General features: G+C 49.5%; 1 protein-coding gene across 3 annotated transcripts in view; it reads left to right on the top strand.

Moving 5' to 3' along the window:
* Positions 1–26040, top strand: part of TBC1D2 (TBC1 domain family member 2) — a 42702-nt gene that overhangs the window by 10378 nt on the left and 6284 nt on the right. For all 3 annotated transcript variants that reach the window (XM_079926891.1, XM_079926889.1, XM_079926890.1), the window contains 6 exons: positions 1846–1979; positions 6059–6255; positions 13408–13803; positions 17554–17664; positions 19677–19864; positions 20960–21436. In XM_079926891.1, coding sequence (XP_079783017.1) covers positions 1846–1979; positions 6059–6255; positions 13408–13803; positions 17554–17664; positions 19677–19864; positions 20960–21436 — 1503 coding nt within the window. The remainder of the gene's footprint in view (positions 1–1845; positions 1980–6058; positions 6256–13407; positions 13804–17553; positions 17665–19676; positions 19865–20959; positions 21437–26040) is intronic.

Raw genomic sequence — 26040 nt, 5'->3', positions numbered from 1 at the left:
TATAATATTACATGTCAGTTATATTTCAATTTAAATAAAGCAGTTGATCCCTGGACAAACTCATGTCCTCGCCAACTTTCACAATAATAATGCTGCAAACAAACACTTCAAAATTCAGTGTCATATAATAATAAACATTCATTTCCTGCACATCTGGGTGTACGTGATACAGGCTAGGTTCACCTGGTCTTGGCTCCAAGCCGTTGGGAAGATCTAGGTTTCCTCAACATATTTCTCACATTCCATGGACCAGCAGCTATGAGGCATGTTCCTCAAGAGGGCAAGCCCTACATGCAAGCACATTTTAAGCCTATATTTACATTATATCTGCCAACATCCCTTTGGCCAAAGCAAATCACATGGCTGTGCCCAAAATCAAAAGGAGGAGGGGGATGTACTCCGCTCCTGCGGAGGTGGAGGGGAAGGGGTAAATATTTGTTGAAAAGTAATTTAATCTATATATGCATCTTCCTCTTTACTTCCCACTTGAGTTTCAACTCCTTTTTTGTGTTTAGTCCCTAGGGATTTTCCCTTCCTTTTCTGAGAATTCAACTAAATACTTTTGAAATATGTTTTGCATTTATCTAGCATCTAGGTAGGTGTTTGTGGAACAAGGGTTTTTCAGATATTTTGTCCACCATATTGCTAGACGTATACATCACATGGAGGGATGATAGCGCAAAGCCAGGACTCCATCACAAGTCTACAGACTTTTTCAGCCTTTTGTTTTCTGGCCACGCTATTGCTGCCCTTTAGATAATTGACCTCCTCCTGCAGTGTTTTTCAAACTGTTGACCAGTAAGAAATACATCTTACTATATGGCTCAATACACATATATGTAATTCACAAAATTTTAATCCTTTCTAAGTGGGGCGCATTCTGATATTTTCTATTCCATTTTTTTTAAGTGCTGGTCGTGATACTAAACTGATTTTACAGTCTACCAATGGCTCACATCCTGCAGTTTGAAAAACACTGACCTAGTGAACTCTTTAGTCATTTTTTCTTCCTTGTTATTAGTTTTGGAATATGTCGACTTTTATACCTTTGCAAAGAGAAAACAAACTCAATTGAACTGCCTTTTCATCCAACTCATGAACTTCTCTGTGGCCTGTGGTGCCAGGCCAGCCTTTGGGGCTACCTAGTTCCTTCCTGCAAAACAAACATCTATTGAGTCTGTACGCTGGGCACATGTGACCCAGTGCCAGGTGCCAGTAGGCATGCAGGTAGGTTAGTGCTCAGTTCTTGAAGAAAAGACACCACTACTCAGTCTAGACAAGTACTTGGTCAAAGAGTGACCCATGCATGAAGTGCAGTAAGCTCCTTGGAGGCTGTGAGGTGATCAGTGAAGGCTACAGAGAGAACAGGTCTGAGCAGGGAAAGAAAGCAAGGGGAGCAAGAGGCCAGGAGGTGTTTGGAACTTTTCTCAGCAGAAGTAGGGAGCCACTGGTGATTTTTAAGCCAGGTGGTTATAAGACCAGGTGAAGGTTTTGGGAAAGTTAGTTTGGCAAATCCATTTCAGTGAATAAAGCAGACAAATGCCCCTGCCCTCATGGAGCTTATATTCTAGCAGTGGGGTTGGAGGCAGAGGAGTCAAGCTTGTATTGTTTACAAGGAATACTGCGTATCAAAGGTGATCTGCATGATGAAAATGGAAAGGAGAAGGGTAAGGGTGATGGGAGAGGCTCAGATGGGTTGCCTCCTGCAGGGTGCCTGCAGTCAGGCAGACTGATCAAGTCATGACTGGGGTGGAGATGCAGCCTGAGCGCCAGCAGTGGCAGCAGGAAGGGTAGTGGGCAAGATAGCAGGGCTGTCAGCCCCATGATCCTCTATTTTCCTTTCAGAAACACAATGTACAACATCCGGGGCAACAAGCAGACCCAAGGAACAGGCCACAGACCCTCAGGAGAAGATTCTTCACTGAGCGAGGAGCCTCAGAGGGAGGAGCAGCCCTCACCTCCTGACCTCAGCGCCCCAGGTGAGCCTCTGCCTGGGTCTGAGCTGCCTTCAGAGACTAAGTGGGTGCCCTCTCTCCTCCCCGTAAACAAACATCCGTGCTTTTGTGTGTCAAAGATTCAACTCTCCAGGTCACTCCTCCTGGGCTTCCATGGGTCTGGTAGTAATGATTCATTCTTTCTTTCTTTCTCTCTTTCTCTCTTTCTTTCTTTCCTTCCTCCCTCCCTCCTTTCTTTCTTTCTTTCCTTTTTTTTTTTTTAACTTGTGGTAAAAATACATAACAAAATTTACCACTTTAACCAATTTTAAGTGTATAATTCAGTGACATTAGGTACATTCACGTTCTTGTGTAACCATCACTACCATCCATTTCCAGAACGCTTTTCATCTTCCCAAACTGAAACACCAAGCAATGATTCTTGAAGTAATAAGGGAAAATATCTGTTGCTTTTTCTTTCTTCCTTTTTTAAAAAAAATTTATAAGGAAAGGATATAAAAATGCTTTTCTGGGATGATTAAAATCAGATCTACCTGAAGAAGCAGAACAAATGACCTCAAGGTATTCATCCCCTCTGTGACATGGCACTTTATTTCTTTTACAAAATATTAGGACCCATCAGGGGTGTTTGACATCTTTGAAATTAGCATAAATGCCCTTAAAACATGTTTTAACTATGTAGAAACAGTTGGGAGAAAACTGGCTAAGGCAGCACTGAGGGGTCTTATGGTAGAGAGGACCCCTGAGCTGTGTACAAATTACTGTAGAAAAAGCACCGCTTTGGAGCAGTGCCTGATGAGGCCCCACAGATCACGATGAATAGCCCAAGAGAAGATCAGTACTGTATCTAATCAATAATAATAATAGAACTAGCACTTACATGTAGCAGGTACTTTGTGCCAGGGCTACTCTAGGCCTTTTTTTTTTTTTTTGGTAACAGTTTCATTCTGATATAATTCACATACCATACAATTCACTCCTTTGAAACATATAATTCAGTGGCTTTCAGTATCTTCACAGAGTTGTGCAACCATCACCATAATCAAATTTAAAACATTTGTATTACCCCCAGAAGAAACCCCATACCCCTCAGCCATCAGTCCCAGTCTCCACCTCTGGGCAACCACTAATCTACTTTCTGCCTCTGTAGATTTGCCTGTTCTGGACATTGCATATAAATGGAATCTACAATATGTAGTCTTCTGTGATTGGTGTCTTTTACTCAGCAGAATCTTTTCAAGTTTCATCCACATGCACGAAGCGCTTTATGTGCATTAACCTGTTTAGTCTTTACAACAACCTGAGCGGTAAATACTGTTCTCCTCATTTAATAACTGAGGGAACTGGGAACGGACGTGAGGAGTGACTCGCTCACAGCTGCACAGTGAGTAACAGAATAGGATTCAGACCAAACAGTCTGGCCCCATATTCCTGCCTGAAGCCTCTTTTCTGAGTCAGTGACTTTGCAAACAACCTCTTTATTGCCATGAAACCTTGTCCCCATAAACAAAATCTGATACACAAAGCAAATAAAAGCAGAGTTGAGGCAGGGTTGGGAGTCCAGGCTCCCCCTCAGCCCCTCCCACCCCACCCTCTTCCCTTCCCAGCCAGCCCTTGAGGCGATCCCATGAAATCCTAGGGTGCTGATTGAAAACCACTGTCTTAGGCCTCCGTTTTTCCCAACTATAAGATGGGCACAGTGATCCTACCCTGCCTGCCCTCAGGGTTGGTGTACAGTAGCCTGCAGGGCTCCAGGGAGCCTCCCTGCCCTCTTAGATCCTGTGGCAGGAAAGAAAAAGAAGCATTGCATTCCTCTGAGCTCTGCAGGCTGCTTTGTACCTGGCTCGACCAGATTTCTTTTAAGCCTGGAACAAGACCGTTCTGTTCTTGTACTCAACAAGGCCAAGGAGTTTCTGGTTCCTGTCACCTACTAGAGTAGTTTTTTGTCTGCTCAATACTATTTGGTTGGCTCTTGGCCTGGTCCCCAGAAGAAAGTTGCTAAGTCATTCAGCTTGTCCTGCAAGCCCTGCCTGTCCCCTCCCCTGGGATCTCATACCACATCCTTATTTTTAATATCATAGTCCCAAAAGAACTGGGTATGACTTACTACAGTGTATATCAGGGGGAAGATAAATGAGTAATTTGAGTTAGAAAATTTAGATAGGCTCAAGAAAAAATCCTGCGGTGTACCAAAGGTGGGCAGCAAATGTGGCTCTGAGCTTCTCAGCAGCCAAGGCAAAGAGGGAAATGCAAGTGGTTAGGTTACTTCCGGTGTCCATAAGACTATAAACACATATCTTAAAAGAAGCAAAGCTGGCCCTGAGAGCTAAGAAGAATTTATCTTGGGGCCTCATAACGGACATAATGTGTATGTGCCCTGTGATCAAAATTCTCAGTCTCTTGACCATATAATCAGGCCATTACATGTCCCTTGATGCAGGCTGATGGCAGAGCCCTAAAGCACAGGCTGAGGGTAGGGCAGGACAAGGCGGTCTGGGTGAGTGATTCTCTAACATTGGATTTAAGAATAAAATTTAGGGACTTCCCTGGTGGCGCAGTGGTTAAGAATCCACCTACCAATACAGGGGACATGGGTTCGAGCCCTGGTCCGGGAAGATCCCACATGCCATGGAGCAACTAAGCCCATGCGCCACAACTACTGAGCCTGTGCTCTAGAGCCCGTGAGCCACAACTGCTGAGCCTGCATGCCACAACTACGGAAGCCTGCGCGCCTAGAGCCTGTGCTCCGCAATAAGAGAAGCCACCGCAATGAGAAGTTCGTGCACCACAACGAAGAGTAGCCACCGCTCGCCTCAACTAGAGGAAGCCCGTGCACAGCAACGAAGACCCAACGCAGCCAAAAATAAATAAATAAATAAATTTATTTAAAAAAAAGAAAGAAAGAAAATTTAGCACCAGTCAACAAACATTTTCTGTAAAGGGCCAGATAGTAAATATTTGAGGCATTGTGGGCCATACAGTCTCTGTTGCAAGTACTCAACTCTGCCTTTGTGGAGTGAAAGCAGTACAGACAATGCACAAATAAATGGGCATGGCTGTATTCCAATAAAACTTTATTTACAAAAGCAGGCCTCCCGATTTGGTCTGTGGGCTATTGGTTGCTGACCCAGGCTCTGCTGGAAATAAAAGGATACAGCCTTGAGACATTCAGCTGTGGGAGATATGTCTCCTAATTTAGCTTGTAATTAGAATCAAATGAGAGTTTACATTACTCACTGGGGCAAGTATGCAGAGTACAGATATTTTGTGCTCCTGTCAATGGACAGATCTGTGTGCCTTGAAAATCGCCCAGAGCCTGGAGGTCAGATCCTGAAATAAGAAAAAATACATCCTGCCTGGGCCCGTGCCTGAGGAGATGGCCACCTGGCAAACACTAGCGGGGCAGTAGGAGGTAACCCATGCAGGTTGAGATTGGAGGGTAGGGAACAGAGGGAATAGGGAACAGAGGGTAGAGGGTGGGCTGGATGACCCGGCACAGTGTAAACAGTGTTTATATAGTCCAGTGGTTCTCAGAGTATGATCCCTGCACAAGCTGTATCAGCATCACCTAGGAACATTTAAAAATACAAATTCTCAAGCTGTGCCCCAGGCCTATGGAATGGAAAGCTCTGGGAGTAGGGTCCCCAAACTGCACTTTTTAAAAATATTTTTTAAAATAAATTTATGTATTTATATATTTATTTTATTTTTGGCTGCATTGGGTCTTCATTGCTGCACGCGGGCTTTCTCTAATTGCGGCGAACAGGAGCTACTCTTCATTGCGGTGTGAGGGCTTCTCATTGCGGTGGCTTCTCTTGTTGCGGAGCATAGGCTCTAGGTGTGTGGGCTTTGGTAGTTGTGGCACGCAGGCTCAGTAGTTGTGGCGCATGGGCTTAGTTGCTCCGTGGCGTGTGGGATCTTCCTGGACCAGGGCTCGAACCCGTGTCCCCTGCATTAGCAGGCAGATTCTTAACCACTGCGCCACCAGGGAAGTCCCCCCAATCTGCATTTTACCAAGCCTTCCAGGTGCTTCTGCAGCAAGCCCAAGTTTGAGAACTGCTGAAGCCACTGATCACAACCTCTGTGTTCCTCCTCTTGAGCAGGAAAAGATCCAGCGGATTCTCCAAAGCCTACACCCAAGTCCTCTCTGACCGCCAATCTCATTCAGAAAGCCAAGCGCCAGAGCAACACCTTCCCGCTCTTCACCGAAGGACTCACACGGAACCGAACCGCCCAGGAGAAAGTGCTGGCCTTGGAGCAGCAGGTTCTGATGCTCACCAAGGAGCTAAAGGCTCAGAAGGTGAGCTCTGGCCCCAGAGACACCCCAGGCTCCAGTGGACCCCTCTGGGCCTGGAGCCCCTGGACAAGCTAGATGTGATGCGTTAGCCAGCCTGTGGTCCTTAACTGCCAAACTGCAGGTGGCTGGAAATGCTGTGCTGTTGATCAGTCAGGGACATACTGTCACTTGAGCTATGGGACAGAAGGCCACCAAGGGCAGGTCTCTCGGATCTCTCCTGGGAGACTGTGCATGATCTGACCCCACACCCGAAGACACAGTGTTTGGAGGAGGGTAATCTGCATGCAGGGTCCTCGGAGGGGCCACCGAAGGAACTGGGGGATCTTTGATCTGGCAGCTGGTAACTGGGTACAGGACAGAGAAACCAGGCTGAGCCAGGCCCAACAGAGGACAGTGACAGGGAGGAAGATTTAGGCTTCATAGAGAGAGAAGTTAATTATAGCAGTTAAGAAAGAAAGAGCTACATGGTCATTGTAGGTAACAGATCACATATATACACAGACATTAAAATCACTCAAAAATCCCACAACTCAGAGAGTAAATCAAGTTCACATCCAGGGGTGACCTCATGAAGTAGTAAGGGTCACATGGCGGGGAGGCAATGGGGGATGCAGCATGGGCAGTAGGCTCTCTTTTTTTTTTTTTATTTGTTTGTTTGTTTTGCGGTACGCGGGCCTCTCACTGTTGTGGCCTCTCCCGTTGTGGAGCACAGGCTCTGGACGCTCAGGCTCAGCGGCCATGGCTCATGGGCCCAGCAGCTCCGCAGCATGTGGGATCTTCCCGGACCGGGGCACGAACCCATGTCCCCTGCATCGGCAGGCGGACTCTCAACCACTGCGCCACCAGGGAAGCCCAGTAGGCTCTCTTTAGCACAATAAAAGTGACTAAGCCAGCACAGTTGTTACCAAAACTCCTGAGCGTGGTGCCTGTGGTACTCTAGTGATGGTACCCACTGAGGGCCCAGGCTCCTTTTCCTCTGAGAGGAAGGCCTCAGCTCTCTTGCTTGAGCTTTGGCTACTCTACATCTCTGTCTGCTTTATTTCTGGTCTTGCTCCTGGGGAAGTAAGGGGTATACTTCTAAATATTCTCCCCTTTGTACATTTCTTTTCCTTTCTGCTCTGTTTTTAGAGGACACAGTCCAGAAAAATGCTCTCCCTACCTAGTTTTGCCCCTTCTCTGCCTTTCTTGCCCCTAAACAGTTATTACAGGAACCAGCAGAGGCTTCATTCCTGGCAGCTCAGGGGTTACATTTAATGAAGCAGCTGGTGATTAGAGTCCTCAAAGGAGGAAGCTCAATCATTCATGTGTTCTCAATTCATTTGTTTATTCACAAAGCTTTTATTGAGGGCCTGTTACAGGCATGCAGTGTTCTAGGTGCTGGGGAACAAACAGTGAGAAAAGACACAGCCCTGCCCTTGCAGGCTTATAGCACCCAAATGTATCCTTACAGCATGTGAAGTCTCCTCTGATGCCACTTAGCAGCCCAGCCATCACTCTTTTCCTCCGTCACCTTTGCGTTCCTGTCATGAGGCTGCTGGCCGCTCCTGAGAGCTGAGGGCATTAAGCTGAGCTGTAGCAGCTTCCTGATCCCTGTATCAGTACAGCTTCAGTCCCAAACCCGACCTGGAAAGGAAGAGCCATGTAGAATGTAAACACCACTTGTCGTTCCCGTGCTTCTTCCCCTACTTTCTAGGAAATGTGGGCAGCCTCCCGTGACTCGGCCTTTCCTTCTAAGGCATTAGGAATTGTCAAATGAAGTGGAGAGGCCCCGGGAGACCTAGATTTCATTCCGCTCTTGGAGATTAGTACGGGCTGCCCAGGATGTTGACAACTCCCCTACAGTCAGAGTGAAAATGTCAGGAGGAAGTTGTTCCAACATTAAAGAATCTGGACTTTTTTACTAATTCACTTTCCAGCAGACCTCAACCCTGTCCTGGGGCAGATAGTGGGGAGGAGATCAAGTCTTGGGGTTTAGCTTTTGACTCACGAAATGAGTGGATAGTGTGCTCTCTGACCCATCTCCCAGATGGCCGCACCGCCCCGGCACACAGGATCTTAGTTCCCTGACCAGGGATCCAACCCACGCCCCCTGCAGTAGAAGCGCAGCGTTCTAACCACTGGACCTCCAGGGAATTCCCTCCTCCTCTTTATATGGACTTATAATCATGTTTTCTGAAGAGGCCTGTGCCCAGATTCATAAAGCTGGGTGCCTGGCACCCAGCAGCTGCCCCAAACATGCAGGCTTTGATTATTTTGGCTGTGACTGTGGCATTCCCTGCTCTCCTTGTTGATTCCTTCCCGCCTTACGAGGGGTAAAAGCACCCCCCTCCCTCCCCGAGGGGCTCTGGGAGATGTGCTTGTGGGTATAGCAGTGATGGGAGGAGGCCGTCCTTACCTTTATTCCACATTTAGAAGGGGGACCCCAGCCAGACCAACTGTGGGGTTTCATGTTCAACCCAAATACCAAAACCAGTGAGGAGGAGAGAAAGAGACTGACTCTTGACCTAGAGGTAACACAAAGGAGTCTGGCACAATCTTGGGGTGCCCATTGGTACCCCAGGCACTCAGAAATGCTGGTCAGAGAGCAGCTCTCCATCTGAGACCTTTTAAGTGTAATACCTCAGCTGGGGAAACAGTCCCCTGGACTTCCTGGGCCCATGTCTGCACGATGCCCTCCTGTGTCTCTTCAGTGGGAAGGTGCCTCAGGCTGCAAGGGGACATGGGAACTGGGGGTCTCATCCTGGCTCAGCCAGCCAGGCAGGCACTGCCAATAGCTTTAGTGATTTTTAAGAATTTGTATCTCAAACTCTGTTGGATGCTATGGAGGGCACTGAGGTACACTGGGCCAAACCCCTGCCCTTGGGGACCTCACCCACTGGATTGAACACAAGTAACTGCTGGTATGAAGTGTGGCCCCAGTACTGTGCTGGCTGGTGCCTTCCACACACTGTCTCTCCTCTTTACACCAGTTATCCTCTCCTTTTCCTGACAGACTGGAGTTCTGAGAGGTTCTGCGTGCCCATGACCTCCTGGGCGCTGAGTCAGGGTTCAGGCTCTGGTCTGCCTGCCTCCAGAGCTTCTGCCCTCTTCACTGCACCGCGTTCAAGGGGCTCAGAGAAGGTGGCTGACTAGTCCGAGGTCACGCAGCTGGAAGAGCCAGGACGTAGGCACTGGTCTCCTTCCCCAGGTCCAGGACCCCTCACAGCCCAGCCGTCTCCTGCATGCTCTCGCAGTGTAGCCCAGTATCGGACACAAGCACCGTGACTGCTCCTCAGAAAAAATGAATGCACTCCCTGTGATTCCAATACCCATTAAGCCATTATCCATCCCAGTCCCCTGCAGCGCTGGCCCCCCAAGAGATTTGGACTCTGGGAGACGGCACCAGATGGCAGCTTGGCCTGGTGACTCAGGCTTTCAGAGTCGGCAGCGTTGCACCCAACCTGAAGGCTGTCTGCTCCGACAGATGGAGGGCTGTTGTTTGTGGGGATGTTGGCTGCCAGGAATGGTGAACCCCTCCCCCGGGCCCTGCCAGGGGCCAGGTTAGCTCACTCAGGATTACTTGGTGAAGGTATATAATTCAGTGAGGAAACTTGATCAGAGCAAGGAGCCGCCTCTCCCTTCCCTAGGGCCCCAGCCGGAGACTTCAGGGTACAGGCCCTGGGGAGGGGTACGGGCCTTAGAGGGAGAGGGGGTGAGAGGGCCCCCGTGCTTGGGGAGGCACACTTGTCACAGTTTCTCTCTCACCCTTTCAGTGACTCTTGGTGGAGTAGGACCATCATCTCCATTTTACATACGAGAAAGCTGAGGTTCAGTTTTCTGAAACACCCGCATTAGTGGATCTGGAATGGGAACCGAGGCCTCTGTAACTCCCAAGCCAGTGCTCTTTCACCTGTTCCCAGCTGGCACCGAGCCCCTTAGGGGTCAGAGGCCGTCATGTCCAGGGCACTTCCAGTCCAGTGCTCTTGCCACAAGCACTGTTGGACTCACCCACCTTGATTCTAGTGAGCAATGAAGGTATCCACACTTTAATAAGATAAATGATTTATTGGCTTTTAAAATGTTTACTAAAATGACAACTTATTAACAGTTGTCAAAATCTAAGATCGACCAAACAATGATTCAATTAAGAAGTATTAAAAGTGTCATTGATCAGCTCTTCTACTTCAAGACTTGGTCCTAAGGCATTGCTTATGACTGGGAATTGGAAAACAACCCAGATGTCCATCCTAGGAGGTGGGATGAAGGGAACTTTGTGCTCCATACAAAGAATACTCTTGAACTGTTGCAAATGATAGTGTTGCTTGATAATGACTGACCTGGAGAGGCGTCATCACATTGTAAGGACGAAAGCAGCCTCAAAATGGGATATTCAAGTTTTCTTTTCGTTTTCATTATTTCTATTTGATGTATATGTGCATTTTTGTGACTGGCTTAATTCACCTAGCATAAGGTCCTCAATGTTCATCCATGTTTTAACATGTGATGGGATTTCCTTCCTTTTTAAGACTGAGTAATATTCCATTGTATGCCACATTTTGTTTATCCATTCACCATCGACAGACACTTGGGTTGTTTCCACCTCTTGGGTCTTGTGAATAATGCTGCTATGAACATGGGTTATTCCCATTTTTAAAGAAATTGAAAGAAGCATTTCGATGCAGAATCCGTTAACTGCACATCATGAAGAAGTGAAGGGTCTTAGGATTGGAGTTGGGAGCCTTCTGTTCTAGCTGCAGTTTTCCCAGTCATGGGGATCCACCAGGTTCCTTTAGTCCTCTCTTGTCCTTTCTTGAGCTTCAGTCTCCCTGCGTGAGAGCGGGGTGACTGAACCAGGTGGTCTCCCAGGGCCATCCAGCCTCCAGCTTTTCCGAATCCATGATCCATTCCCACTCCTCACTTTACACTTCCTGCTCTGGCTCCATCCCTCTCCCGGGTTCCTTTCTTCCTGTCTTATTCTGGTGCAGGGGTCCTGGGGTGGGAGGACAGCCTCCCGGGCTGGTCTTGGATTTGAAGAGCCAGATGTGGGAAGGGAGAGACAGCTGATGTAGTGAAATGGGCTTCAGAGTTGACTCTCCCAAAGTTGGCAGACAGATACCCCCCTGATTCTGAGGCTAGGGCAAGTCTGAGCAGTGGCACGTACTGGTTATTTCACCAGGCAGTTACCCCAGGTAATCTCCAAATCTCAGCTGACTCAGAAAATGGTCTAGGCTTCTCAGTTATCCTGCAGCCACAGGAATGTTGATCTGGGTCAGTACCGCCCTGGGAAGCTGACTTCTAAATCCCTGACGTGCCAGTTCGGTTTGCAGCCACCCGCCCCTCCCCACCTTCCTGCCACACCCAGGACCCACAGCCGTACCTGTTCCTTCATCCCATTGAGGCTTTGCTCAAGCTGTTGGCTCAGCCTCGTCTGGAAAGCCCTCCCAACCCTCAGCTCCCACTTTCTGCCCTTGTCTCCCACCTGCTGCTTGACCTCACTGGCCCTCCTCATTCTTCAGGATCAGTTTAAACTGCTCCGCCTTTCTGTGGAATGTACTGGTCTTCCCCGGCCTCCGCCCCAGGCAGAAGTCATCGCCTGCTGCCCTGAGTCCCCACAAACACCCTTGCTTCCCCCTCTCACGGTAAATCATTCCGTGACAGTGGCTCACCTTTGCTCCCACCAGCCTTCGTGGTCCTTGAGTGTGGGAACTGTGACTGGCGCCTCTCTGGGTCCCAGGGGCTGGCACTGAGTGAGTGCTTGATAAAGGTTAGATGGATGGATAGAAGAGAGAGAACCAGAGAAGGGACAGTCACTAGTACCAAGGTTTCGGAAGGTGTATTCTAATTTGGTCTTATCGTTAGCTTCTGAAATGAAGTCATGATTTTGGGCAGTTCTCCAAAATGGAATTGTTCTCAGCCTATCCAGCCAATCATTTATTTAAACACTTTGGCATGCATACAGTTAATGTGTCCCCAGGAAACCACGCTTTTCCACATGAGACTGGCCTGGAGCACAGCAGTGTGAGCTAAAGGCCCTAACTGCCGGGTCTGCGGTTCAGGTTCACGTGGGACTGGCTGCTGGGCTGTCTGGCTTCTGATATGCTGATCCTGGTCCTGAATGAATTCACATCCCTGCTTTGGAGCAGGACAGGTCCCTGAATGCTGGGGAGGTTGGAAGCTTGAAGGCACAGGGAGCCACACCTTGAATTTCCACATGAATCGGCTGCCCCTGCCAAGGAATAAATCGAAGCCGTTGCTTCTGAACTCCCAGGTGCTTCTTGGCACCTGCCTTGCAGGCATTGTTGGGTGGGCTGAGGCATGGGCCCTGGGTGTGTGGCGAGGCGTGAGGATTGCCAGTTTGTTTTCTCTAATGCCACCTCAGCTCGATTGGTAGTGACTGCTTGAATGCCATGTTCAGAAGGATTCTGAGGCCTCAGCTAGGCTTCACCGGGAAAGAGTGCTGAGGTTGATGAGTGATGTCTGCCTCAGGGGTGAGAAGGAAGAGCCACGCCCACGTGCCATGCCGCTGCCACCCCTGCTTTCATTACTGACCGAGCACAGGATGCTCAGTGTCTGGATGATTTGGAGTTAAATTCCACTCTGCTGGGCCTCACTTTGTTCATTTCTGAAACAGACATATTAGTTGGGGAATGGGCAGAAGCCTCAAAGTACTGTGGCCTAAAACAAATTGGAAGTTTATTTCTCTCTGACATTGAAGAATCCAGAGTGAAGTGTGCAGCTCCGAGTTGGTGGGGCGACTGTGCCATCCTCAACTTGCAACTTTTGCTTGTGAGCCCAGCCTGGCTGCTCCGGTTCCTGCCGTTTCCCAGCCAGGAGGAAAGGGAACTGGGCCAGGGGAGCACGTGCGCAGTGGTTTGGAAGGCATGACCCAGAAGCTGCCCACAGCATTTCTCATATCCCATTTGGGCACAGTAGTCACTTGGCCACACCGAGCTATGAGCTTGGCTGGGAAATGTAGTCCTTTGCTGGGGAACCATGTGTCCAACTAAAACTCTTCTGAGTAGAAAAAGAGAATGTGGGTGCTGGTCAGTGATGCCCTAGGGGATGTTGCCCGCCACCTCTCAGGGCTCTTAGGAGAACTGATGACAGCCTCTGCCTCACCTCTGGCACGTAATAGGCCTTCCCCGAGCTCACCGGGCTCTTCCCTTTCCCCTGCAGGAACTGGTGAAGATCCTGCACAAGGCGCTGGAGGCTGCCCAGCAGGAGAAGAGGGTGTCCAGTGCGTACCTGGCAGCAGCCGAGGACAAGGACCGGCTGGAGCTGGTGCGCCACAAAGTGCGGCAGATCGCGGAGCTGGGCAGGCGGGTGGAGGCCCTGGAACAGGAGCGGGAGAGCCTGGTGCAGACGGCGAGCCTGCGGGAGCAGGAGGTGCAGGAGCTGCGGCAGCACGTGCAGCTGCTCCTGGACAAGAACCAGGCTAAGCAGGAGGTCATCCAGAAACTCTCTGAGAAGGTCACCCAGGACTTCATGCATCCCCCCAACCAGCCCCCTGCACCCCCAGATGCAGCTGACGGGGACCTCCTGAGCCAACAGGAAAAGATGGAGCACCTGAAGGTAGGGACCCCTCCCTCCAGGCCCTGGGGCCTTGGGGGAAGGCACTGCTCTTGACCCCAAGGCTTTTCTGGACAGAGCTGGGATGACCCTTAATACTGGAGTATTCACATCTGAAACAGACATTGATAGAAATGTTGCTACACGCTTCCTCACGTTCTTAACCAGTAGGCCCAATGCAGTTTGACCTTTTCATGACATCCTAGGCTGAAAAGTGAAGGTATCTCTAAATCATCAAAGTAGAGATGAAAGAGCCCAAGATGGAGTCAGAACTCCTAAGCGCTCTGGAGCCTGGCCTGCTCAGCCTCCTTTAGCGCCACGCTGATGCTCTCAGGAGCCCCCGAGGTGCCCAGCAGCCCTCCCCAGTGGTCCTACACATGAGTAGTGACCTGTGGCTGGCTGTAACTTGCTCGTGATAATGACAGTAATCGCTACTCCTACTTACAGATTGTTTACCGTGTGGTAGGCACTGTCCTAAGTGCTTTACTTTCATCACTTCACTTAGTCCTCGCACCAGCCTGGTGAGGTAGCTGCTTATGTGCTCCCCACTTTACAGATGAGAATGCCAGGGCTGAGAAAGGTGAAGTAACTTGCCCAGGACCGTGTGCAGAGGAAGTGGGGGGACTGGAACTGGGTTGCAGCTCACCTCTCTGACTAGTCTTGTCTGCTCTGCTGCCTTCCAGCCTCTGTGGCCCTTCCAGCCACCACCATCATCCCGGCCTCACCCTTGCCCAGGGTGTGGCTTTCACCCGGGAAAGGCCACCCCATCCCGCAGGGACCAGTTGCAACACAGGGGGCAGGAACTTTATTTTAAGTGTGATACCTGCCGCGGGCTGCGGCCTCTTCTCTGGAGGGTGGTGACAGGAGCTGGGGATAGGTGCGCCTAGAACCCACCGTCCCTACAGGCAGCCACATAGCCCCAGTCAGTCCTTCCCCAGCCCTCGCACCCACAGCCACAAGAGTATACATCGGATTACCACGGAAATCCTGTGCCGCTGTATCAAAGAACTGCTGTCAGACGGGGTAAGAGGGGGAAAGGAAGAAAGAGAGAAATCCGGGAGCTTTTGAGAGACCAGTGGGCAGTGTGGTATAGTGGCCACTCCCCAAGCTCTGAAGTCAGGCAGACTGCCTCTTGCTAGCTGTATGACTTGGGCAAGTTATCTCCCCTTTATATAACATGGCCTAACCAGTCCTACAAACAGAGTTGTTAGAAGGGGAAAGGAAGATGACATGAAATCCAGATTCCCTTCCCTTTCTTTCAGCATGAAAAAGCATATAACCAGTCTCTGAACCTTCTCCCTTATTTCGTCTAAAATCAGAGATTCTTTTGAGTGCAAAATGAAAACAAAACCTTTCAAATGCAGATGAAGCTAGGTTGTCAGAAAGCTGTGAGTCCCTCACACAGCAGTGAAAATTGCTTCCATGAGATTGCTTTCCTACCCTGCTCTATCCTGCTAAGTGTCTTCTTTCTGTGCCCATCCTGCTGGAATCCACTGTTGAAGTCCCAGTAGAGCAGCATGGGGGTCAAAGTGCCTCGCTGGGTGCCTCCAGACCGTCTCAGAGAGTTGCCCGGAAGTATGGACTCACCTAAATGACTGAGCGTGCCCCTGAGTTTGCATGTTCAGGAATTTAATTTATCAGTGAGCCCAGATACGAAGAGATTCTGGGTACAATTCACATCAACCATGCTTACGTTTACGGCTGCTCCTCAGAGGTTGTTAGAAAGCTATCAGTCCTGCAGCTGACACCTTGGAGGTGTTTTCTGATAGGAGTTGCATGTACTAGACTCCCTTATTTTTTAGCCTTTAGGTCTCTGATCTAGAAAAAAATAGAAGACCCATCAAAACTCCACTGTTTTTAAGTTTTGGGACAGAACATGTTCACATTTCCTACTTGCCCTTGTGGTTAAGGACACTCAGCTTTAAGGAAATGCCCCCTTGTTGAAACTGTCAGTGAGGACAGAATCACTGACTTCTTGAATATCAGAGCCGGAAAGACTCAGAGATCTAGTCTGCCCCCTCATTTTCTGGCACGGTCGGCCAAGTCCTGGAGAAGGGAAAGGACTGGTCCAAGGTCGCACAGTACAAGCAGCAGGGTTACAGCCTGACCCCAGGTGTCCCCACGTCCAATCCACTGCCTTCCCCACTAGCACAAGGGCTCGTCCACACGGCATTTCCCAAAGATGATTCCCAGGTCCCTGGTCCCTGTGAAAGCAGGAGGGCAAACTCTCTTCTTCCCTGTCCCCTTTCTCCAGTTATGTTTTCCTCCTTTGCCTCACTGGTGACAGTCACGTGGCTTTTCTCATCTCGGAGCTCTCTCTTTTTCCTCCCTACAGTTCTGAGCCAAGAACACTCGAGGTAGGGCAATGAGTGAACGGGAAGGCACTGCCCAGATGCCACCCCACCCAGGCCCACGGCTGCTCTGAGGGGCGCTTGTACCTGCCCTCCTTGTCCGGGCTGCAAGCAGGGTGCCCTGTGCGACACATCCAAAGCCTTGGAGAGCCCCTGGACATGAATTGGAGCTTCTGAGCTGGGAGGGATCTTGGCCAGAATGAAGAGGGTCAGCACGGCCTATGAGCTGTACACAAGTGACCCATCCCTGATATTGAAGTGCCATGGGTGAGGCGTGCTGTGCTTGATTTCCTGATAAATCAGGGCCTATCCGAAGTTGTACCCGCAATAGTCTCTCATGCTCATCTACAGGCCAGTACATTTTCTTGAGTGAGAGAGAAAGGGATTGAGTTTCCATTCGTAAATGCCCTGGAATTGCTAGGTATCACTGTGAGCATGTGTTGTCCATTGTTCCCACAGTGTCCATCCAATCAGAATAAAGATTGAGAGCCATAGCTGCAGCTGCGGCTACTCCTTTCAGGCTCCTGCTTGACCCTCCCCAGTGCATGGCCAGCTTCTCCTTGCATGCCCCAGCAGGAAGATCATACTGCCTCCCCTGAACAGCTTGCAAAAGGAAAACTCTAGGCTCAGATATAAACATTACAGCTTTATTCATAATAGAAACAAACCAGGGACTTCCATGGTGGTCCAGTGGTTAAGACTCCACGCTTCCACTGCAGGGAGCATGGGTTCAATCAGGGAACTAAGAGCCCGCATGTCACATGGCACAGCCCCCCAAAAAAGAACCAAACAAAAACACTCAGGGCTCAAACTAAAAAAGCAACAGGAGAAGGATTATGTCTAAGTTATGGTAAACTCACCTAATAGAATAGTCATCAGACATTAAAAATTATCATTGGGAAGCTTCTGTAGCAACATAGAAAAGTATTTACAAAGTGACACTAAGTAAAAAATTTTCACCCAAAATTGTTCAGTATGATCACCAATATATGACAAAATATTTTTATTTAAAAAACAAACACTACTTGAACGTTTTCTCTGTTTTGGTCCTTGTATTTAGTGTGCACGTTACCTCACTTAGTCGGCTGCCAAGTGGGGTAGTTGGTATTTGCTCCTTTTACAGATGAGGAAGGAGAGGGTCAGATTGATTCAGTGAGGCCTCCCAGCCAGGAAGTCAAAGCCAGGACTTGAAGTCCAGGCTTAATGCTCTCTCCACCATGTCATGCTGGCATCAAGATTAGAGAAGGGGGCTATCACTATTATTTATTTTCTTTCAGACTTCCTTTTCTGCTGCCATTATTGGAAATTTCTAAAGGAAGAAGGTGTTGGCAGCTCATCTGAGAGTGAGGACCAGGGAGATGTTTCTGGTTCAGCTCATTAAATGTTTTGCTCTCTTCTCCAGGATGACATGGAAGCATACCGGACCCAGAACCGCTTTCTCAACTCCGAGATCCACCAGGTCACAAGGATCTGGAGAAAGGTGGCTGAGAAGGAGAAGGCCCTCCTGATGAAGGTGAGGCACGGGAGCCCTGTTCTGGCCCTCTCTGTCCCCAGCCACCCTTCCAGTCCTCTCACCACCTCACCACTGGCTCAACCCTCTCCTCATGACCTGACTGCTCTCCCTCTGGACCGTGCCCTTCATGAGCTGTCTTCCACATATCAGGGATCTGTGCTCTGCTGACTGCCGCTTCTGATCACAGAGGTGAGGGGAAGAGGCAGGCAGCCACTGCAAGCCCCCACCCCCTAAAGTAACTGCCAGGGCGTTTAAAGGCCTTCCCCCTCTTTGTATTTCCCTTTTTCCCCTTTTGTCTTTTTTTTTTTTTTTAATAAAGCCAGCCTTTCTCTCTTTTTTTTTTAAAATTTTATTTATTTATTTATTTATGGCTGGGTTGGGTCTTTGTTTCTGTGCGAGGGCTTTCTCTAGTTGCAGCAAGCGGGGGCCACTCTTCATCGTGGCGCGCGGGCCTCTCACTATCGTGGCCTCTCTTGTTGCGGAGCACAGGCTCCAGACGCGCAGGCTCAGTAATTGTGGCTGACGGGCCTAGTTGCTCCGCGGCATGTGGGATCTTCCCAGACCAGGGCTCGAACCCGTGTGCCCTGCATTGGCAGGCAGATTCTCAACCACTGCGCCACCACAGAAGCCCCCCCTTTTTCCCCTTTTGCGAGCCAGGTATTAACTCTACATTCCAAAACCGCCACAAATATGGGGGAAATTAGAAAGTGACCACGCATGCCCAGGGAAAGCCTCAGAAAAGACCTAAGAGGAGCTTAAGTTTATACCTCAGGCTGATCCTGGGCACAGAGGCAGCCTACAACAGTCAAAACCAAAAACCAAAACAGCAAACCCTAGGTAAGAAGGAGTATCTGATTTCCAGAGTTAACATTGGAATTTTTAATAATATAATAGCTAGTTATTTTACCAGCAAAAGCAGGTTTATTCGGGACTAACCAGAGGAATTACAATTTGGGATACTTGAACTATGGTGAACCACAGGCAGATTCAGGGAACAAGGGAGGGGAACTTGCTTTTTATAGGGAAAAGGAAGGGGTTGGGAGGGGCTGTGATAACCAAAAAATCCATTGGAGGAAACTAGGAGTCCCAAGTATGGAGGCTTCTCATTGGCTGGATTGCTACAGTGCCTGACTGGCTGAGCTGTCTTGGCGTGGAGAGAAGTTTTCCTGTTCCTGCTGGATAGTAGAGGCAGCTTCTTGTCAGAGATGTAGGTGAACGTCTCTTCCTGTTTGGAGAAATTAATGATGCCTGTGGCAGGGCCTGAGAGGTCCCCGTACAGGCCTGGCCGGACTTTTTTAGCTGAGCTTTCTTTAATTAATTCCACCCTACCTTATTAGGTTCAGATGTCCAGTTTTCAACAAAATATCACAAAGCATACAAAGAAAGGAAGATACGGGGGTAGGCAGGCAGGGAATGTGCAGTGTGTGTTCCACGAGGTGGGAGAGGGGTGGTGTGTTGGAGAAATGGAAAAAGCCCACGTGGTGGCAGAAGGCACAAGGGCAGTGTCCAGAGCTCCATGTCCATCCATCCCCTGGGCACTGCTCAGGTATACCTCCTACAGAGAGCTTGCTCTGCGCCAAGTGCCCTGGAAGGACTTTGTATACATTGGCTCATCTAGAGTCACACATAAGAATTCTGAGGCAGACTCTGTACCATCCCCGTTGTTTGGATGAAGAAGTTAAAGCACAAAGAGGTTAAGTAACTTGCCATAGAGCACCCAGCCTGCAGTAACTGATCTAGGATAGGACTGCAGGCAATGCCCACCTCTCCCCTCATTTTTCTGAGTCTAGCCCCAGCCCTGGGCCTGGTTCTCTTGCCTGGAGCCCTGTCTGCCTTGCTGTAAACTCTTGGATTCAGGACTCTTCTCCTTTCCTTTCTATGAATGGCTGGGGCGGGGGGATGGGAGATGAGCGCTGGAAGAAGGGCTGGACTGCCTAAAGCTGTTCAGGCCTCAGGCCTCTGGCCCAGGCCCAACCAGGTGGCCTGACCAGCCCCACCCCTCCCTCCCACAGTGTGCCTACCTCCAAGCCAAGAACTGCCAGGTGGAAAGCAAGTACCTGGCGGGGCTGCGGAGGCTGCAGGAGGCCGTGGGGGTCGAGGCAGGCGAGTGCTCGGAGCTACTGAGGCAGCTCATCCAGGAGGCGCTGCAGTGGGAAGCCAGCGAGGCCTCAGCTGACAGCGTTGTGCTGAGCCCCATCAGGTGAGCCCAGAGCAGGGCTGGGTCTTCATGACCTGGGGGCCACCAGCCACCCTGCTACCAGTTGCTGCTGACCGTGTGTGAGCCCTGCACATGCTTACCTCCTTGTACCTCCGGATTAGTGATCATGTGCTTGAAATGAGCCCCATTTTACAGCTGAGAGGCACCGCAGGCTCAGAGGAGGCAGCCCTTTGCCCAAGGCCACACAACATATTAGTGCATCTGACGTGGGCCTGCCTCCAGAGTCCTGTTTCTTCCACTTCCCCAGGCTGCCTCCCAGGGGTGTTTGTCAGAGATGGGAGGAGGGGAGACAAGCCAGCTGCCTCCTTTGAGCCAAGCCTTTGCTGAGCACAGTGGACCTGGGCAGATAAATATACAGAAGGGGCTGTGGCTGGGGTCAAAGGTCCCTAGAGGCTGGATGGTCGGTCCAGTGGCCAGAGCCCAGGCTTTGGAGCCAGACTTGGCTTTCTCACTGTGTAACCTTGGACAAGTCACTTTACCTTTCTGAGCCTCATATGCAGCCTCCATAAGATGCGGGCTAAGATCCCTGCTTTGCAGGATCATGAGGATTAAATGAGGTAGCACAGGCAGAGCACATAATAGGGGCCAATAAATGCTGACTCTATGAAAGGCCATCTGAATGGGTCCCCAGCTCTCCTGTTTCTGCTTGTTGGTGGTGCTTCCTGTTGCCCATCTGTCCTTGGGCTTACTGGCTGTGGAAGTGGGGTTCTGTAATGGCAGTAGAGGACTTCTTGGGCCTAAGGCTTCATGGAGTAATAAGAGGGTCCTTTATATTTACACAGAATGAATGAGCAAATATCTTTTCAGCACTTGCCATGTACCAGGCACTGTCTAGCCCCCTAGCAATTTACATCAGAGGATCTCATTGGGTCTTCATGAGGCAGAGCAAGGAGTTCCTATACCCGTTGTACAGAGCAAACTGAGGTTCAGAGCACTGAAGTGACCTGCCCAGAGTTACATGGCCAACCTGCAGTGAAGCGCAGGCAGGCTTCCTGCCCAGGGTCCACCCTCTCCCCGCTGCCCCTTATCTGGGGAAGGGCCTTGCAAGATGTCGCTGACACAGGCTTTTGCTGGCAGCGAGTATGACGAGTACGGCTTCCTGACAGTACCCAACTATGAGGTGGAAGACCTGAGGCTGCTGGCCAAGATCCAGGTGCTGGAAGTGCACTCCCACCACCTGCTGGCCCACGAGGCCGTGGAGCAGCCGCTGCGGGAGCGCTGGGCTGCCCTGGGTGAGCTGGCCCCCTCGGCGGAGATCAAGCAGCTGCTGCGGGCGGGCGTGCCCCGCGAGCACCGCCCACGCGTCTGGAAATGGCTGGTCCGCCTCCGTGTCCAGCACCTGCAGGGCCCCGGCCGCTACCAGGAGCTACTGAGCCGGAGCCAGGCCTGCAAGCACCCCGCCGCACGCCAGATCGAGCTGGACCTGAACCGGACCTTCCCCAGCAACAAGCATTTCACCTGTCCCGCCTCCAGCTTCCCTGACAGGCTCCGCCGGGTACTGCTGGCTTTCTCCTGGCAGAACCCCGCCATCGGCTACTGCCAGGGCCTAAACAGGTAAGCCACACAGCCCCCGTGAGGGCACAGCCTCTGCCTTCCAGGGCACCTCTCTGTCTCTCTGGAGCCTCCCAAGAAGCCAGAGAGGTCAACCCAGGGGGCTTGGTCCCCACCATATGGGTGAGGACAAGCAGGTGAAAGGACGTGTTCAAGACAGATTTGGGCCAGAGCCCCAGGCTCCTCGTCCCGTGCCGTCTCCTGTGATGTGTCCTCAGGGTGGTGCCACTTCCATAGAGAGCACGTGAGCGGGCCCGCTGGGGTTGTATAGCCCACAGCCAGCTCACGTATTGCATGACTGCCTGGGTCAGGGATCATTGCTTTAAACAAAATCCACTCAGAGGAGCCCAAGGAAAAGAGAATTTGTAAATGTTACACAGGAAGCTCCCAAAAGCCAGGAAAAGGAAATAGAGCTAGGGACCAGATAGATGGTCTTCGGAAGCCGAGGCAACCGCTCTGTCTAGCAGGGCCATAGCACAGCACAACGCCAGGGGCACTATTCATGCCATATTCCAGGGGGACTCTGTCCCCTGAGATTGTGCAGCCCTCTGTGGGCTGCGTGGTCTCTGGCCTCTCTCATAATACATGGCTGCTTCCTTCTCTCTCAGCAGACCAGCCTCACTGTCTGTCATTCCTTGGACATTTAGGGCCCATCAGGGCTGTAGAACAGCGTCCTCAGCCCCTAAGTCAAGCCTTTCAGCAATCCACTTGTTGATACCCTCATGTCTCAGGCCTAAATTCCCAAAGGAAGGAATCTGTCCCAGCCTGGATTAATTTCTACTTCTGGTTCAACAGCAGGAGACAAGGGATAGGAGCTGGGGGTGGGGTGGGGTGACTTGGTAGGGCTGCCCCCGCCAGTACTTTGGAGAATTCTTGTGGCTGCCCCCAGTTATCTCGATAGAGGTGGCATAATCTCAAATATTTCCCAAAGCAAGTTTCGGTTCAACTTTATTTTATTTATTTATTTTTTAATACTTTATTTTTTTAACATCTTTATTGGAGTATAATTGCTTTACAATGGTGTGTTAGTTTCTGCTGTACAACAAAGTGAATCAGCTATACGTATACATAGATCCCCATATCCCCTCCCTCTTGCATCTCCCTCCCATGCTCCTTATCCCACGCCTCAGCTTAATTTAAACACATATATACTCAAGCAAATTTTACATAAGTCATTCTGCTCTTTTTTTCAGGTAGTGTGTGACATTTACTTAACACAGAATAAATATTCAGTGTCCCTACTCAAATTTGAATGATTCCCAAGGATAGATATTTTTGATACTTTTTTTCCAGCTTAAGTTGGGTGAAATTGAGCATATACATGTACCATTACTGGGAATTCAGAGTTAAGCCCGAACAGTAATGCCTCTCAGTCTAAGCCTCCTTGGAAAACATGTTCAGATTTCATGCTGCTCTAAACGTCCGCTACAGGAGATGTCCATAGAAATTCATTCATTTAACAGCTGAGCAGAAGCCTGCACGCTTCTCATCTGTTTGAACATGTTAAAATCCAGAAGGCACAAAACTTTTGAATCCTCTTTTTAAGATCAGATTTGAAGGGAGCTAGGAGCTCTGAGACTGTATGAATAATTTGTACATTTCGTGCAAAGGTCAGGTAGGACTAAGACGTGATGAGGGCCTCCTGCATGCCAGGTACTTACATACCTGATGTCATCTAATCCTCGGGAAAACCCTGCGAGGTGAGCGTTCGTGCCCGCCATTGCCAGGTGAGATAAGAGAGGGTCTGAGAAGCTAAGGAACCTGCCTGGGCCTCACCATGCATGGGCTGCTAACCCTGGTCTCCGGACCCCAGACCTGGTTCTTCCTACCATCTGCGCTCACTCAGAATAGGAGCTGTAGCAGAGAATGTGCTGAGGGCACTCAGAAACCTTTTTTCCTGATCAAATATAACCTTTTTTGAGAGCAGGAATGGAGCTAGCCACATATGGGCTTTGGAGTCTAATCTATACTGAAGGAGCAGGGGGAAGATCCCAAAGCAGGAGGGGATCTTAAGTTAAGCCATGTAGAAAGGAAAGAAGCCGCTCCCTATGTGGAAAGAGGCAGCACCAAAAGTTGCTGAGGGGTATATAGGAACAGCTGAGACCAAAACCAGAGGTATTTCTTTACTTCTTTCTTTGAATGCTATAGTTATTGGCATTTAGGCAGATATTCATACTATTGCTTTAAATAGAAGATTATTTGTAATAGAGCCTGTTTAAATGTGGAGAGTGCATTGTATTCTTTCAAAGGCCCTTGTGCAGCCGCTTTCACTTGTCTGGGTGCTGCCATCTAGTGGCGCCTATTAGAACTGCATGTGTGGTTTCTCGAGGACAGAACCTGCTTTTATGCAAAAAACCCAGCCTGTTTAGAGGGAGACAGATATCATAGTAATGATTTAATGCAAATTCAGAGCAAAATTTTAAAATCCATTTCGCTCTAAAATATAAGTGGATTTAAAGTAGTTTTTCCTTTCCTACGTCACCCTCCTTTGCAGACCTACTTGGGCCTGAATGTCTTCAGCTGGAGTCTGGCTGTAGCCCTGAGCAGTTGCTAGGACCCTAGTGAGTGCCAGCAGCCTCTCATCACTGACCTTTTTTTTTTCCCACGGGTTTTAAGTGTACAACTCAATGATCTGGAGTAAATTCACAGAGTTGCACAGCCATCACCACAATCCAATTTTAGAACATTTCCATCACCCCTAAAAGACACCTTGTGCCAATTTGCAGTCACTCTCAATTCCCACCCCCAGCCCTGAACAACCACATATCTACTTTCTGTCTCTATGAGCGTGCTTGTTGTGGACATTTCATATACCAGTCATAAAATATGTGGTCATCTGCATCAAGTTTCTTCCACTTAGCATGTTCTTGAGGTTCGTACAGGTTGTAGCATGTGTTTTGTTCTTTTTCTAACCAAGCAGCATTCCATTGCATGGATGTGCCATACTTGGATTATCCAGTAACCAGTTGATGGACATTTGGATTGTTTCTACCTTTTGGCTATTATGAATAATGCCATGAACATTCCTGGGCAAGTCTTTGTGTGGATGTATATTCTCCTTTCTCTTGGGTGCATCCTTTTTTTTGTTTGTTTTTTTGTGGTACGCGGGCCTCACTGTTGTGGCCTCTTCCGTTGCTGAGCACAGGCTCCGGACGTGCAGGCTCAGCGGCCGTGGCTCACGGGCCCAGCCACTCCGCGGCATGTGACATCTTCCCGGACCAGGGCACGAACCCGTGTCCCCTGCATCAGCAGGCGGACTCTCAATCACTGCGCCGCCAGGGAAGCCCGGGTGCATCCTTTTTAACAGAGATTCAATTTCCACTGTCTAAATGCACCATAAAGTATGTAAATCATCTTCTTCTTCTTTTTTTTTTTTTTTTTTGGTTATAAGAATGCTGCCACAGATATTCTTGTGTTTGTGCTATTATTTCTGTAGCATTAAAACACACCCAAAAAGTGAAAAAGTCATGAGGAATACACATCTAAAATTTCCAGTAGCCCTAACAAATTTCCAAACACCAACAGGTAAGGCCTATAGAGAGGAAGGGGGACCTGCGAAGGAGTCAGGAAAGGGGTGGCCGGTACATGTCAAGGGCGGAAAGCAGAGGCTGGCTGAGGGTGAGGCAGCTTCCCAGATCTGTCCTTCAGGAGTTAAGCCCAAAGACTGAGGCACAGGCCAAGGAACCTCCTTGTGACTGTAAATGAGAACCTATGGCCTGGGCATCCTCAGGGAGACCAGTCTTTGAGAGGTTAAGGGCAATATGATTTGGAAACAAGGCTCATGGAAGTAAAAACAAGGTCCTTTGGCCTCCTCCACCAGAGGGGTCCTGAGTATCCCACCAAGCATATTGAGAGCATTCCTGGATTCAGAGCTCGTGTCATACCCTTGCCCCCAGTGGCATTATTGGGACTCTCAGAAACAGTGGTATCCATTCCCAAAGGCCCTGGGCCTTGCTTAGGGCCTTCCATGGGTGGAATCTTAGCAGGATTAAACCTCCTTTTCTGACACAAAAGCTTTATCCTACTGGTTCAGGATTGTGTGCAAAAATTAAAAATAGTATAAATCACTGAACGTTATCAACGGGCTCACACATCAAATCACTGACCTTTTAATGTGAGCAGAAATCGAAGCTAATTCTGACACCCACTCCTGGACTGAGAACAGTGGAATGAGGTAAGATAGAGAGAACAGGCTGGACTTTGGCAGTCCTCTGCCACCAACTGATTGTGTGACCTTGAACAAGTCACTGTTGCTCTGTGGGCCTCGATTTTCCTGTCTCTGCAATGGCCAGGGATGACCAGCAGAAAGTAGCTGCCTGGAGCCTTATCTTGTGAGTTTCTGAGGCAGCCTCCAGACTCAGTGGGAAAGAGTACCATGATCAATTAGTTGTGTCTGCCCTGGGCATAGACAAAGAGAGTGTTGGCTGGTGTATCCCATTTGCTCTCTCTGAGCTAAATAATCTCTGTAGGCCTTCCCACTTTCCCATCTCTGAGAGGCCAAAGCCTACTATTTCCAGGAGACCTGTAACTGTTCTCTCCATCCACTCAGCTAAACTAAGGACGGTCTGTAACAATACTTTAGCCAGAGTGGAGAGAAATACCTTCCC

Source organism: Stenella coeruleoalba (assembly GCF_951394435.1).
Source record: "Stenella coeruleoalba genome assembly, chromosome: 7".
Taxonomy (NCBI): domain Eukaryota; kingdom Metazoa; phylum Chordata; class Mammalia; order Artiodactyla; family Delphinidae; genus Stenella; species Stenella coeruleoalba.
This window is presented reverse-complemented; position numbering and strand designations above follow the sequence as displayed.